General features: G+C 45.2%; 1 protein-coding gene across 4 annotated transcripts; it reads right to left on the minus strand.

Annotated features, from left to right (window-relative positions):
* Positions 1 to 98: 98 nt before the first annotated feature.
* PEX26 (peroxisomal biogenesis factor 26) lies at positions 99 to 10776 on the minus strand. 4 transcript variants are annotated; one of them, XR_012376508.1, is made up of 6 exons: positions 10609 to 10776; positions 10113 to 10408; positions 8164 to 8304; positions 7413 to 7708; positions 5372 to 5814; positions 99 to 3160 (listed from the first exon to the last, which is right to left on the minus strand). XR_012376508.1 is itself a non-coding variant. In XM_025851876.2 (6 exons), exons 2-6 carry the CDS (start codon positions 10361 to 10363, stop codon positions 3060 to 3062), a joined length of 936 nt encoding a protein of 311 aa, XP_025707661.1. In that variant the 5' UTR covers positions 10364 to 10408; positions 10609 to 10776; the 3' UTR covers positions 99 to 3059. The 4 variants fall into 4 exon arrangements, 3 of the variants coding, with proteins under 3 accessions (XP_025707661.1, XP_025707662.1, XP_073743118.1); XM_025851876.2 differs by having other exon boundaries at positions 5668 to 5814; XM_025851877.2 differs by having other exon boundaries at positions 5668 to 5814; positions 10605 to 10776.
* Positions 10777 to 11806: the final 1030 nt, after the last annotated feature.

Raw genomic sequence — 11806 nt, forward strand, 5'->3', positions numbered from 1 at the left:
GTATGTGTTCAACAGCACTGCCCGAAAGAAATATAGTGTGAGTCATATGTCATTTTAAACATTCTAGTAACCTCACAAAAAAGTAAAAACAGCTGAAATGAATTTTAATAGATTTTATTTAACCCACTATACCCAAAATATTATCATTTCAACATGCAATCAATATAAAAATCATTGAATTTTCATTTTTTTAGTAATAAATCTTCAAAATCCAGTGAGTATTTTACATTTACAGAACATCTCGATTTGGACCAGCCACATTTCAAGTGCTCAAAAGCCACCAGTGGCTAATGGCTACTATACTGGACAGCACGGCTCTAACAAGGAAGCCCTCCCTTCATTCCCGACCTCGTTAAGCCCAGACTTGAAGATTCATATGAATACCGGCCTCCATTCTTAGAAAAGGTCAAAGTCATCAGAGCAGTTTTGGTTCTGAGTTCCTTGACTAACTAGGAAGGTAGCTGGGGCTGGTGATCAGACAACACTGCAGAGTTCAAGACAAACATCAAACAGAGAACCGAGAGGCCTACAAGCTGAATAATATGGAGGAACTTCAAGGGACAGACAGACTCCTTTTTACTCAGACTTTTCACAATAAATAAATACACCAAAAGCACACGGATCTTTTGTCATGGCAGCTATATCAGTTCATTCATTTAAACACCTCTGATACCTTCATACTTCCTCGGCTAGGCCTAAAAGCCCCTCCAAGATAATAACTCACTAACAGATGAGGACACTGAGGCTGAGAAAGGACAGGTCACTTTCCAACAGTCACATGCCTCATGAGTGGTAGAGCAGGGATCCAAACCTGATTTTTTTTTTAAGATTTTATTTATTTATTTGACAGAGAGAGACACAGCAAGAGAGGGAACACAAGCAGGGGGAGCGGCAGGCAGAGGGAGAAGCAGACTCTCCTCTGAGCAGGGAGCCCGACGCGGGGCTCGATCCCAGGACCCCGGGATCATGACCTGAGCCGAAGGCAGACGCTTAACGACTGAGCCACCCAGGCGCCCCCCAAACCTGATTCTTAAAACACTGCAATGAGCCACATTCCCCAGCTTCAAAGAGCTCACAGTTACTGGAGGTAACAAAGGACTTCACAATTACAAGGCCATGGGGTCACTGCCACAAAAAGGAGGAAGCAGAGGCCATCAGGACAGGATTCCCAAAGGTAACCGTTGAGTAAGTCTAGAAATTCAGGGAGCTAACCAGGCAAAAAGTGGAAGCTGGGCCTTCCAGGGGGAACAGCAGGTGCTAAAGTTACAGTGGTGTGAAGGCATGAAATGTTCAGAAAACTGACTGGCTGGGCAGCTGGAGGGCGGCGTGCATGAGGAACAGAGGCCCCGCATCAAAGTGGAGGTGTTAGCTAAGACCAGTGCATAAGGGGCCTTAAATTCCATGACGAATTTAAGAAGAAATGCCATGTGAAGCATGGGAAGACATTAAAGAGTTTTATCTAGGGTAGCGAAGGACCAGATTTTCATTTTGAGAAATCATTCTAACAGATCTCAAAGCTTACCTGTCTCCTCTCCTCTCCCCAGGGTTCTTAACTCTATTTAAAAGTCCACATGTAAAAGCACAGATTTGTTACCTACAGAGGTGGACCACATCCTAGGGACTTACCTCCCAAGGGCCTGTGAGGTTTAGTCCTTCTACCCACTTTACTAAAGAGAAGTTGTTGACTTGGAACTCCTGAAAACCAACCTCTGGGAAACTACAAAGCACCTCCTCTATTCCTGGCATCAACACTGCCTGAAACCCCAGCTGGGGGCAGTTTGCTTGGCCTTCAGCCTCAAAAAGGTTAGCCCCTGCGGGAAGCCTTTACAACTCCGACAGCATAGTAGTGTTTTACGTTTACCTGCACAGAAACATGTAAGATTCTCGTGGTCAGTGACAGAAAACACTGAAACATTTCAAATACCCAATGCTATGGCCCCAATGCCTCCTCCCCCTAACAGTAGATTGTTTATTGCCTTCAAAACCCATATCTCCCCTCTGCCCAACTCCCTCTACACATCCCTTCCAGCTCACCTGATTACCCAGTTCCATTTTCAGCTCATCAGCCTCTGAGCCTGGCCTACTTTTCAAGGCTACACGAGTGGAAAAACCTGTACATTTTGCAATAGACTATAGCTAGAACAACAGGACATAGAAGGGGGGGACAGCAACGGTGTATACCAAGGAGGCAAGGACAAAGGGCAGAACCTGGTGAAACAGCTGTTGGACAAAGCACAAAAGTACTATTGCAGGGCAGTGAGAAGGAACTGACAGGAAGAAAGAGAACACAGGAATACTGAGTGTGTAACAGGGCAGGACTTGGCCACTGACAACCTGGAAAATTGAGCTGAAGCCCAAGAGGCACCAAACAAGATCACTTTACCCAGTGAGAAGAGCAGAGCCACCTACTTTGCTTTCAACAGTCACCTGAGTGGTTCTGAAAGCCACGTCCTGGTCTGAAAAGAGAGGGCCCAAGTAGTTTCAAGCCCACTGCAAAACCACAGGAATGGTGTATTGATAAATAACTTCTCTATGCACAGATTTGGTAGAAAGGAGCATAGAGGAGAATTAAAAGGCCCTCTCAGATCCTCACTCTGCCTAATTAAGGGCCTACCCTATAAAGGCAATTTTCAGAGGTAAGTTTTCCACAGAAGTGAAAGGCCAAGGGTCATTCTATCAGAGTTTTCTGAACTTCCAGCTTCATTAACCCCTGACCTGAAAAATCAATCCCTTGCCTTTGCCAAGGAGAAGGAGTATTTCACTCTTCTTTCCCAAACCCCTCCTTTAGAAGGAGCCTCTGGGTATAAGGGAGTATTATTCTGGAGGACTTGTGCTCTCTGGCCCCACTTTGTTCCCACATTACCTACCAACACCAGCCAAAGTGGGGTGCAAGGGGGATAACATTCAGGTAGCAAAACACAGTTCACCAGACTGGATCAGGTCTTTCTAGAATTGAGGGGGCCCAGCCAGCAACAGGCGGGCTGCCATGGATGAGTTACTCTGCTTCTGTCATGGCCGACCTGGGGAGTAGAGAGGTTGAGTGGAATGGGAAAGACCACTCAGTCGTGGATAGGAAGCCGGTAGAGAGAAAACATGGCCTCCTGGATCCGATGGAAGAGCTGAGCCAGCTTGTAGAGGAAGGGCAAGGAAGAAGGAGAAGCTGCAGGAAAAAGGAAGATTGTTGTCAGTGTGCCTGCCTTTACTCCCCTCCTCTTCCCCTCAGCCTCAAGTCCCTTTCCTTGGAAACCCTACCACTTTGGGAGTATGCGTGATCTTTGTAAAGCATATGTTGATGCTTAATGTTATTTGCTCTTCCTCCCCTTCCCAACAATAAAGAAAACTTTCATTTTCTCTAGCATATATTCTCTGGGATATATTTTCTTCACTTGGATTACAGTGACCTTAAGTTTGCTGAGAAAAAGATCCAAACATTATGTTTTAGCCTAGCTTTATGATACAGACACAAAAAACATAATGGTGGCTGCCTCTGGGAAGATAAATTTGAGAAGAGACTTCACTACATTTCTTTTCATACCTTCTCAACCTGGAGCCAAGTGACAGTATTACCTATTTTTATCCTAAGTTAATCATATTGAAAATAAAGTACAATCTACCTCTTAGGAATTAGGGCTGAATTGATTGGTTGGTTTTTCCTTTTTTGATTACTGATTTTTTAACTGATTTTTTTTTCTTTCTTAAAAAGAAAACTGTTATTTTTAAAGAAAGCTACTGACAGTCTACTCTTTTTATATCCTTCCTAGAGAGTTCTAGTTGCGGCCTGGTCATGGACTCTCCTCTCCCACAGCACCACCACTGCAATGAGTCAAGTCCGCCACTAGGGGTAAGCAGTGCCAGGCCAGGACACCGGGAAGAAGCCTTGGAGGCAGCAAGCTCAAACTGCCTCTTGCTGTCCCCACTCAGAAGAGCAGGACTTAAAAGCACCATAAAAAAAAAAAAAAAAAAATTCTAAATTTTTATCAAGTCTCTGGAACAAAGTACAAGTCAGAGAGTGGACTGGAATGAACACAAACTATCCTCAGCTTTCCTGAGAACTAACTCAGGACTCTTTCCTTAAGCAAACAGAGCTATTCAGAGGGAATTCCTGCTCAGTGTTCAGCAAAGTGAAAAGACAACTTTGAGCTATGCAAAAAAAGCTCACTGAATAAGAGAAAGGGGAATGGGGAAAATGGGGAAGACCTAAAGATTAAATCAAGAACTGGTAGGTTTTGTTTTTGTTTTGTTTTAAAGATTTATTTCTTTGAGAGAGGGAGAGCACACACGCACAAGAGCATGCACATACGTTCGCAAGTGGGAGAAGGGTCAGAAAGACAGAATCTCAAGCAGACTCCCCCACTGAGCTCGGAGTCCACATGAGTTCCATGTGGGGCTGGATCTCACAACCCTGAGATCATGACCTGAGCTGAAACCAAGAATCTGACGCTTAACCAACTGAGCCACCTAGGTGTTCCAAGAACTGGCAGTTTTTAAAGTAGACAAATTATTTGTGTGACCCTGGGCTAGTTACTTTTTTCTATAGTTCTTAGGTTTCTTGATCAAAAAAGAAAGAAAAAGAATATGAAGGGACTGGAATAAGGGTTTCTAGTTTTCCTTGCAGTTTTGAAAGTTATATAATTCTATTCTAAGTCTAAATTCATAAGAAGAGTAGAGATTAGATCATAACTCACATAGAGTAACACACAAACATAAAAATCTAAAAGAATGAACTCCTAATCTTTGGTCCAGCACTTAGTTTTGAGGAGTTAATCCTCAGGAAATAACCAGGGTTGTTCCCAAATAGCACTTAGGGGGCTCCTGTCTGCTTCATAGCACTGTAGAAAACAGAGTAAGAAATAATCAAACTGTGGGGCGCCTGGGTGGCTCAGTCGTTAAGCGTCTGCCTTTGGCTCAGGTCATGATCTCAGGGTCCTGGGATCGAGCCCCACATCAGGCTCCCTGCTCAGCAGGAAGGCTGCTTCTCCCTCTCCCACTCCCCCTGCTTGTGTTCCGTCTCTCGCTGTGTCTCTCTCTGTCAAAAAAATAAAAAAATCTTAAAAAAAAAAAAGAAAGAATCAAAATGTTCAACAATGGGGGTTATTAATCAATCATGGAAGTTTCTGTAAACTGGAATATTATTTAGCCATCTAAAGCCATGTTTTAAAAGATATTTATAACATGCAAAATTGCATCTGCATCCATATAGAAAAAGACTACAGTATAACCATTACAATAACAAACTTATAGGTGATTTCTGTTTTCTTCTTTATACTTTTCTCTATTTTCTACATTTTCTAAAATATACATGTATTTCATTTACAATTTAGCACAATTTTTTAGGTATTACGATGAGGAAAATTTTTTTTTAAATTCTCACATTCTGGTCAGAGTTCACCCTTGGATAAAGTAGATGACAATCACTCAAAGTCAGTGTTCAAGGGTCAACAGAGTGAATTTCCTCCAGACTGCTCTCATGGACTCCAGGGCTGTTCTCTCCTAGGTGAGCTGAGCTGGCTCTCACTGAGGTGCAACAGTCCCTCCTTATAGAAGAGACTCAGGGAGAAGTGGCACCGGAGATGCCTCCATCCCCAGGAAGGCTCCCACAGGCTCAGTCCCTGTTCAATGGCCCCTTCCCCAGGAAGGGCAGGAGAGAAGACAGGCTTCATTACTCACCTGGATCAAACCTTACCACCAAGAGGCAGAGGATCAAGGCGGCCAGGAGGCTCTTTCTGAAGGGCATGGAAAAGAGGTGACTCACTGTAGAATCCCAAAGCCGGCGAAGCAACACCATTAGTGACAGGAACTTGTGGGAGAAGGAGCCTGGTCAGGGAGACAGAGCATAACTGCAGGGTAACTCCATGAGAACCAGCTTCCCTGATTCTGAGCTTTGAGCTGGATTATGAGAGTTGAGCAAAAGACTAGTTCACTCCTATAGTTCATAAAGTGGTTCTAAAAGAGATTCCAAAAGCTCCAAAAATGTTTTAAGGACAGACTACATCACTAGAATGTCATCTCCTTAGGAGAGACTTTTAATAGACAACATCTACTCAGCTGGGTAAACCTGGCATATTTAGTGTACTTTTTAAATACTATTTTATAGCATTCTTTATATTTTGGCCTAAGATATGTACAGAGAGTTACACAGAGCAATAGTTCTTGATTATCACATTAATGCAGGAAAATGAAAGGCAATATATATAGTGAAGAATTCAAAAGTCTTAGATTTTAAATATGAACACCATCAACTCAAGAACAAGTGGTGCCAAGTCCTGATAGAACACTCTGAACTTGCCATCAAACCCTTTCCCCATCCTTTCTTCCCCAGGAGATGGAGGGGCAGAGGGCTTGGTTAGCCACAGGCAATTCCTAAAGCCAACAACCTGTTTGCAAAGAAGTGATTCTACCTCAGGAGGTTCATCCTCTTTAGCACACAAAGAAAAAAACACTTTGGAAAACAGGATTATAGTTGGCTAAAGAACTCCATATAAAAAAGAAGGATCGGGCCTATTCTGTATGTACCAAGAGAAAAATCAAAGAACAGTGGCTAAAAACTACCAAGAAAACACTTAAATTCAGCATCAGGAAGAACTTCCCTACAGAACTGTCCATAGATGGAATGAGCTGCTTCTGGAGACAGTGAATTTCCTATACTTCCATAGACTAGATGATTACTCGAGGAAAAAGAGGGTGAAAAGGATTCAAAGACCAGGGAAGGGTCTGGAGTAGAGGACCTTTAAATTCTCTTATAACAAAATAACCCCTACACCTACACCCACCCCTATGTAGGCATCCCTTGTAAGATAATAGGTGTACGATGCTGGGTCTTAAAATGGTTTCCCTAAAAAGCCATTGTGTGAAACTGCACTCCAATGGGCAGAGGTGGGCTGCCCCTTAAAGGGGGACATCAAACACTGAAGAACATACCCAGGAGATCTAGTAAGTAAAGGCAGACAGGAGGCTGGGCAGTGGGGCCCAAGCTGAAGATAAGTAATTTTTATCTAAGTCAAGTTACCAAGTTAATGTGTCAGCTTATTTTCCTTTGGCTATCCCACAGCATACCTCAGCTGTGTCTGTATTTGGGCCAGCCTTTAAAGGAGGAATAACATCCCACTCAGGCCAGCATGCTAGAGACAAGAGATCTAGTGAGAGGACCCTAAGGAGAAGGTGGCTTTCAAGAGATAAGAGTTAAGGTTCTGAGATTCAGCGACACCTCCCAGAGATTCTCCTTCCACTGCCAACTACAAAGGGTCAGGGCTTGGCTTTTTAATCAAATCAACAGGTTTCCTATTCTGCGATTTGGGAGTTGCTCATACAAATAATTGCTCCCAAGTTCCCAGGAATGTCATGATAAACCCCAAGGTATAAGGGAAAGCCCACAACTCCACTTTATAGAGGCTACAGAAGGATAATGTCCTTACCTTCCTGGTTTAGCTTCTGGGCCTCCTCAGAGCCTGAGTGTTGGTGTTTCTGCTGTTGCCTTGCCTTATTAATGGTCTGGAGTACGTCCAGCCGCTCTTCCTCACTGAAGGCTGCAGAGCCCACCACGAGCTCCTCAGCCTCTGACAAGCAGCCCAGAGGCAGCAGCACTCGCTGCAGGTGAAGTTCTGCCAAGGCTCTGTATTCGGGAAGACCCTGATTGTCGGGGTCTTGTAGCCAAGCACTGACCACTCCCAGCACAGCTCCAGGCTCTTGCATTTTGCTGTATAAAAGAACACTGCAGCCCCAAATAACCCAATTTCAAAAAAAGAGGTCAGTGCTCCATGGTTGGTTCACCTCTCATAACTACCACCCTCTCCCACCCAACCCCTCCCCTGTGTCCTCCAGGCCTTCCCTCTGGGATGGTGATACTGATAAGAATTAGGAATTCCTAGGAAGTAGCAAGAAGCTCTCTCAGCTAGGACATACTCCACTTCTGTCATCCCACTGCACATCTATTCCCATTGTCCCCTCTCCTCCTCTTTCCCTCTGCCCGACTCCTAAATTCCCCCTTCCTCGTCTTTTATTGCTAGGTTTTGGGTCAAAAACAAAACAAAACAAGCAGGGAAAGAATTAGATATAGAGGGAAATGGTAGGGAAGGAAGAAGAGAAGATATTGGGCACTGATTCAAAAAAGGACATGAAAGTCCTCTTGTTCCTGAACTGAACCAGTGAATCAGAACAAGGACCTACCATAGTTCCAGGACTTTGGGAGGTAGCTTTTCAGGGACCTGGTAATACTGAAGAACCCAGGACAGGACTTCCTGCCACCGATTCATTTCTGCCAGGGCCTGGATTCCCACAACACACAGGGAGCATTTCACCTCCAAGGAGCTGCCAGCAGAAAAACCAATTCAGGTTTAGAAGTGTTTCCCCTCCAGGGGCACCTGTTAATAGGTGACTCTTGGTTTCTGCTCAGGTCATGATCTCGGGGTTGTGGGATCAAGCCCTGCATCAGGTTCTGTGCTCCAGCTCAGTGCAGAGTCTGCTGGAGATTCTTACCCTCTCCCTCTGTCCCTACCCACGCTCTTACAAGCTCTCTAAATAAATAAAAATCTTAAAAAAAGGAAGAAAGAGAAAAAAAGAAAAGAAAAGAAAAAAGAAATGGTTCCCCTGTTTCCATTCCCACCTCCACCCTGGGACTGTTCCTCCCCTGTTCCCAACTCAGCAGCCATCACCTCTATCCTCCCCATTAGGATTTAAGTGGAGCTCAAATTACAACTGGTCTCACTAGCCCCAACACAGAGAAAACTGCCCTTTCCCTCAGGAGTCCAAAGTTCCTGTAAATCTGGAGGCAACTCAACTGTTGCCTGGATACACATCTTTGAACCCAGGTGACATCAGGAAAGGGGAAAGGGATAACAGGTGTGTGGGTGGAAAGAGAGCTGGAGCTAAAAGTTTGTTTTAGTGAAGAAGCGGGGATGGAGGAAGGTTTCTGCCTGAGTGTAGGTATAGGAACTTCACAACTGGCCTGTTAGCACCACCAACTGAAGTACCTCCGGGCACCCCAAATCACAGCCTCCAGCATTTACTGCAACAAGCCCCTACCCAAACCCCTAAAAACACAGCCGGGGCTCCCCAGTTCATTCTTCTCTGGGGTCAGCTTTGACTATTCTACCCACCACCTCCCTAGTGTAGCCAAAATCAACATTACAATCCACAGAAAAATGATGCCCTCAACTTCCCGAAGAGGCTAACAGCGTTAGAAAGAACAATGTCTCAGAAAACAAACTGAGGGTTGCTGGAGTGGTGGGGGGTGGGAGGGATGGGGTGGATGTGTGATAGACATTGGGGAGGGTATGTGCTATGGTGAGCGCTGTGAATTGCGTAAGACTGATGAATCACAGACCTGTACCTCTGAAACAAATAATACATTATATGTTAAAAAAGAAGAAGAAGAAGATAGTAGGAAAGGAAAAATGAAGGGGGGGAATCGGAGGGGGAGACAAACCATGAGACACTATGGACTCTGAGAAACAAACTGAGGGTTCTAGAGGGGAGGGGGTGGGGGGATGGGTTAGCCTGGTGATGGGTATTAAAGAGGGCACGCACTGAATGGAGCACTGGGTGTTAGATGCAATGAATCGTGGAACACTACATCAAAAACTAATGATGTAATGTCTGGTGATTAACATAACATAATTAAAAAAAGAAAGAAAGAGCAATGCAGAACCAAGATTTTCTCCAGATTGATTCTTTAATCCAATCCTTCAACAGGACCAGAACACTACTCCTGCTCTGAACTCCATTTCCATTCATCAACCAAGGTCAAAAGTGAACAACTTGGGGGAGAGGAGTGTACCTAGGAGAGGACTTCCACCACCTGCTTACTGAACCTGCTTACCGAAATAATTTAACACTTAATACATATCTCCTCACCATGCCATTCTACACTGGAATAGGGAGAAAAGAATTAGCTGTGGATTCTCACTAAGCTCTGTTACCCGACTTGACCACTTCTTCCTCATTGTGCAGTGCCTTAGTTTCCTCCTCTGTAGAATGGGCACGCTAGCCTCTCAGAGAGAAACCACTAATGAAAGCAAGGTGTAAGGTTCCTTGTGAGCAATCTGGGAATGACAGAACTCCCAAAATCTCGAGTCCTCCCCAAGATCACCCGGAAATGAACGAAGCCCAGCACGTACGTGCCCGCATCATTGCTGGCTAAGCTCCGCCAGGCGCGTTCACAGGTCTGCAGCGCTCCCCGGAAGTCCAGGTGCACCACCAAGAGGTCTGCAGCCTCCTCTAGCAGAACCACGGCTGCTGACGGAGGTGGGGCGGCGCACACAGGCTCGCTGCTCCTCAGGGGCGCCCCGAGCCCCCTAAGGGGGGCTGCAGGAGTCGAGGAGTCACTCTTCATAGCCAGCCTGGGGCCAGGGCCTGTCTCTTCAGACATCAGAGTGGCAGCCTCTCCGGGGGATCCGGGATATCCCGCGTCGGCCTGGGAGAAGAGGGACAGTTCTCATACGCTTGCCCACAACCCTTCCCGAGGCCGAGTCCTGGAGAAGGAAAAGTTAGTGGCCATGTCTAAGTTAAAGGCTGGGTTAGCCCGGAAGCTGCTCCAGCTCAAGACAGCCTGAAACACGGGGAACCAGTTTACACCTCGTATTTGCAGAACAGCTACATCCCTGGAATACCTGCCTCTAGCTTCTCTGGCCCGACGACATGTACTGATACCACCTTAGCCCTGGGGATTGCCGTTCCAGGTTCCTTTTTATGAATATAGCCGCTCACTGCAGGCGCGGGACAAGGGAACCGATATCTTCCTGGCTCTCGCAGACCCCTGCAGACTCATGGCGTCCCGGCGGCGCGGAGGACTCTGGGAGTTATAGTTCCCTGGCTCCCGGCTCAGGCGCCTTCTTGATGTAGATGGGGGAATTTCGGACTACAATCCCCAGCATACCACGCCCCAGAAACTGTCACAGTCCCCGGAGAAAAACTGGCACTTTGCAAAGCTTTGGGAAATAACAAAGCGAAGGCTGTGTTGTGAGATGGGGAGGTCCCTTCACGAACCAGTTCCAGCAGAGGCCGGACAGAGGAAATTCCAGTAACAGGGTTGGAGTTATGAGCAGGCTTCTAATTCTGAGCTTCTGCTGGAATAGCGATTAGAACGGTAGGAGGACAGAGCAGGAAAAGCCCTGAAAGGAAACAGAGCTGGACACTTTTCCTTATATGTTCCGCCTTCCCAGGCATAGTCACACTTATCCAGTGCTTACAGGGCCTAACACTATGCTACGCGCTTTTTGTGCAATCTCATTTAATCCTTCCCTCAACCCTGGGAGTTAAGGACAACTGTTATCCCCATTTAACAGGTGAGGACATTGGAGCTTATTTAAACACTTTGCTGAAGGTCACACAACAAGGAGCTGGCAAAAACTAAGTCAACAAAGCTATTTTTGCTCAAAGTCATGTATTTAGCCACTATTTTGTTCAGCAGGACAGAGTCTAGAGTCTATGCTTTCTATTCAGAAAATTTACATATCATTCCCCAAGCAAGTTACATAAGCTCATTGAGACTCGTTGCTTCATATAAAATAGAGATATTGTGAAAACAAAGCCACACGGTGTGTAATGCAATTCATAATAAAGTACTAGAATAGAGCAAGTATTCAATAAATTATAGCTATAATAATTATTAGATAAATTTACACAAATACATAAATTACATTTATTATTGTATTATGTGCTTCACCCAGACTCTGCTGAATTTATACTAGGTTGTCTCAGCTTTAGTTTCTCCTCAGTTCCCTACCTTTTGAACTCTTTGCAAAGCTTCTCTAGAATAGTTTACTCCCCTGGTGATTAGATTAGAACGGCCAGGCACAGGGTAAGTGCCCAT

The sequence above is a fragment of the Callorhinus ursinus genome, unplaced genomic scaffold, assembly GCF_003265705.2.
Source record: "Callorhinus ursinus isolate GAN/ISIS: 27379988/994484 unplaced genomic scaffold, GSC_fseal_2.0 scaffold74, whole genome shotgun sequence".
Lineage (NCBI taxonomy): Eukaryota > Metazoa > Chordata > Mammalia > Carnivora > Otariidae > Callorhinus > Callorhinus ursinus.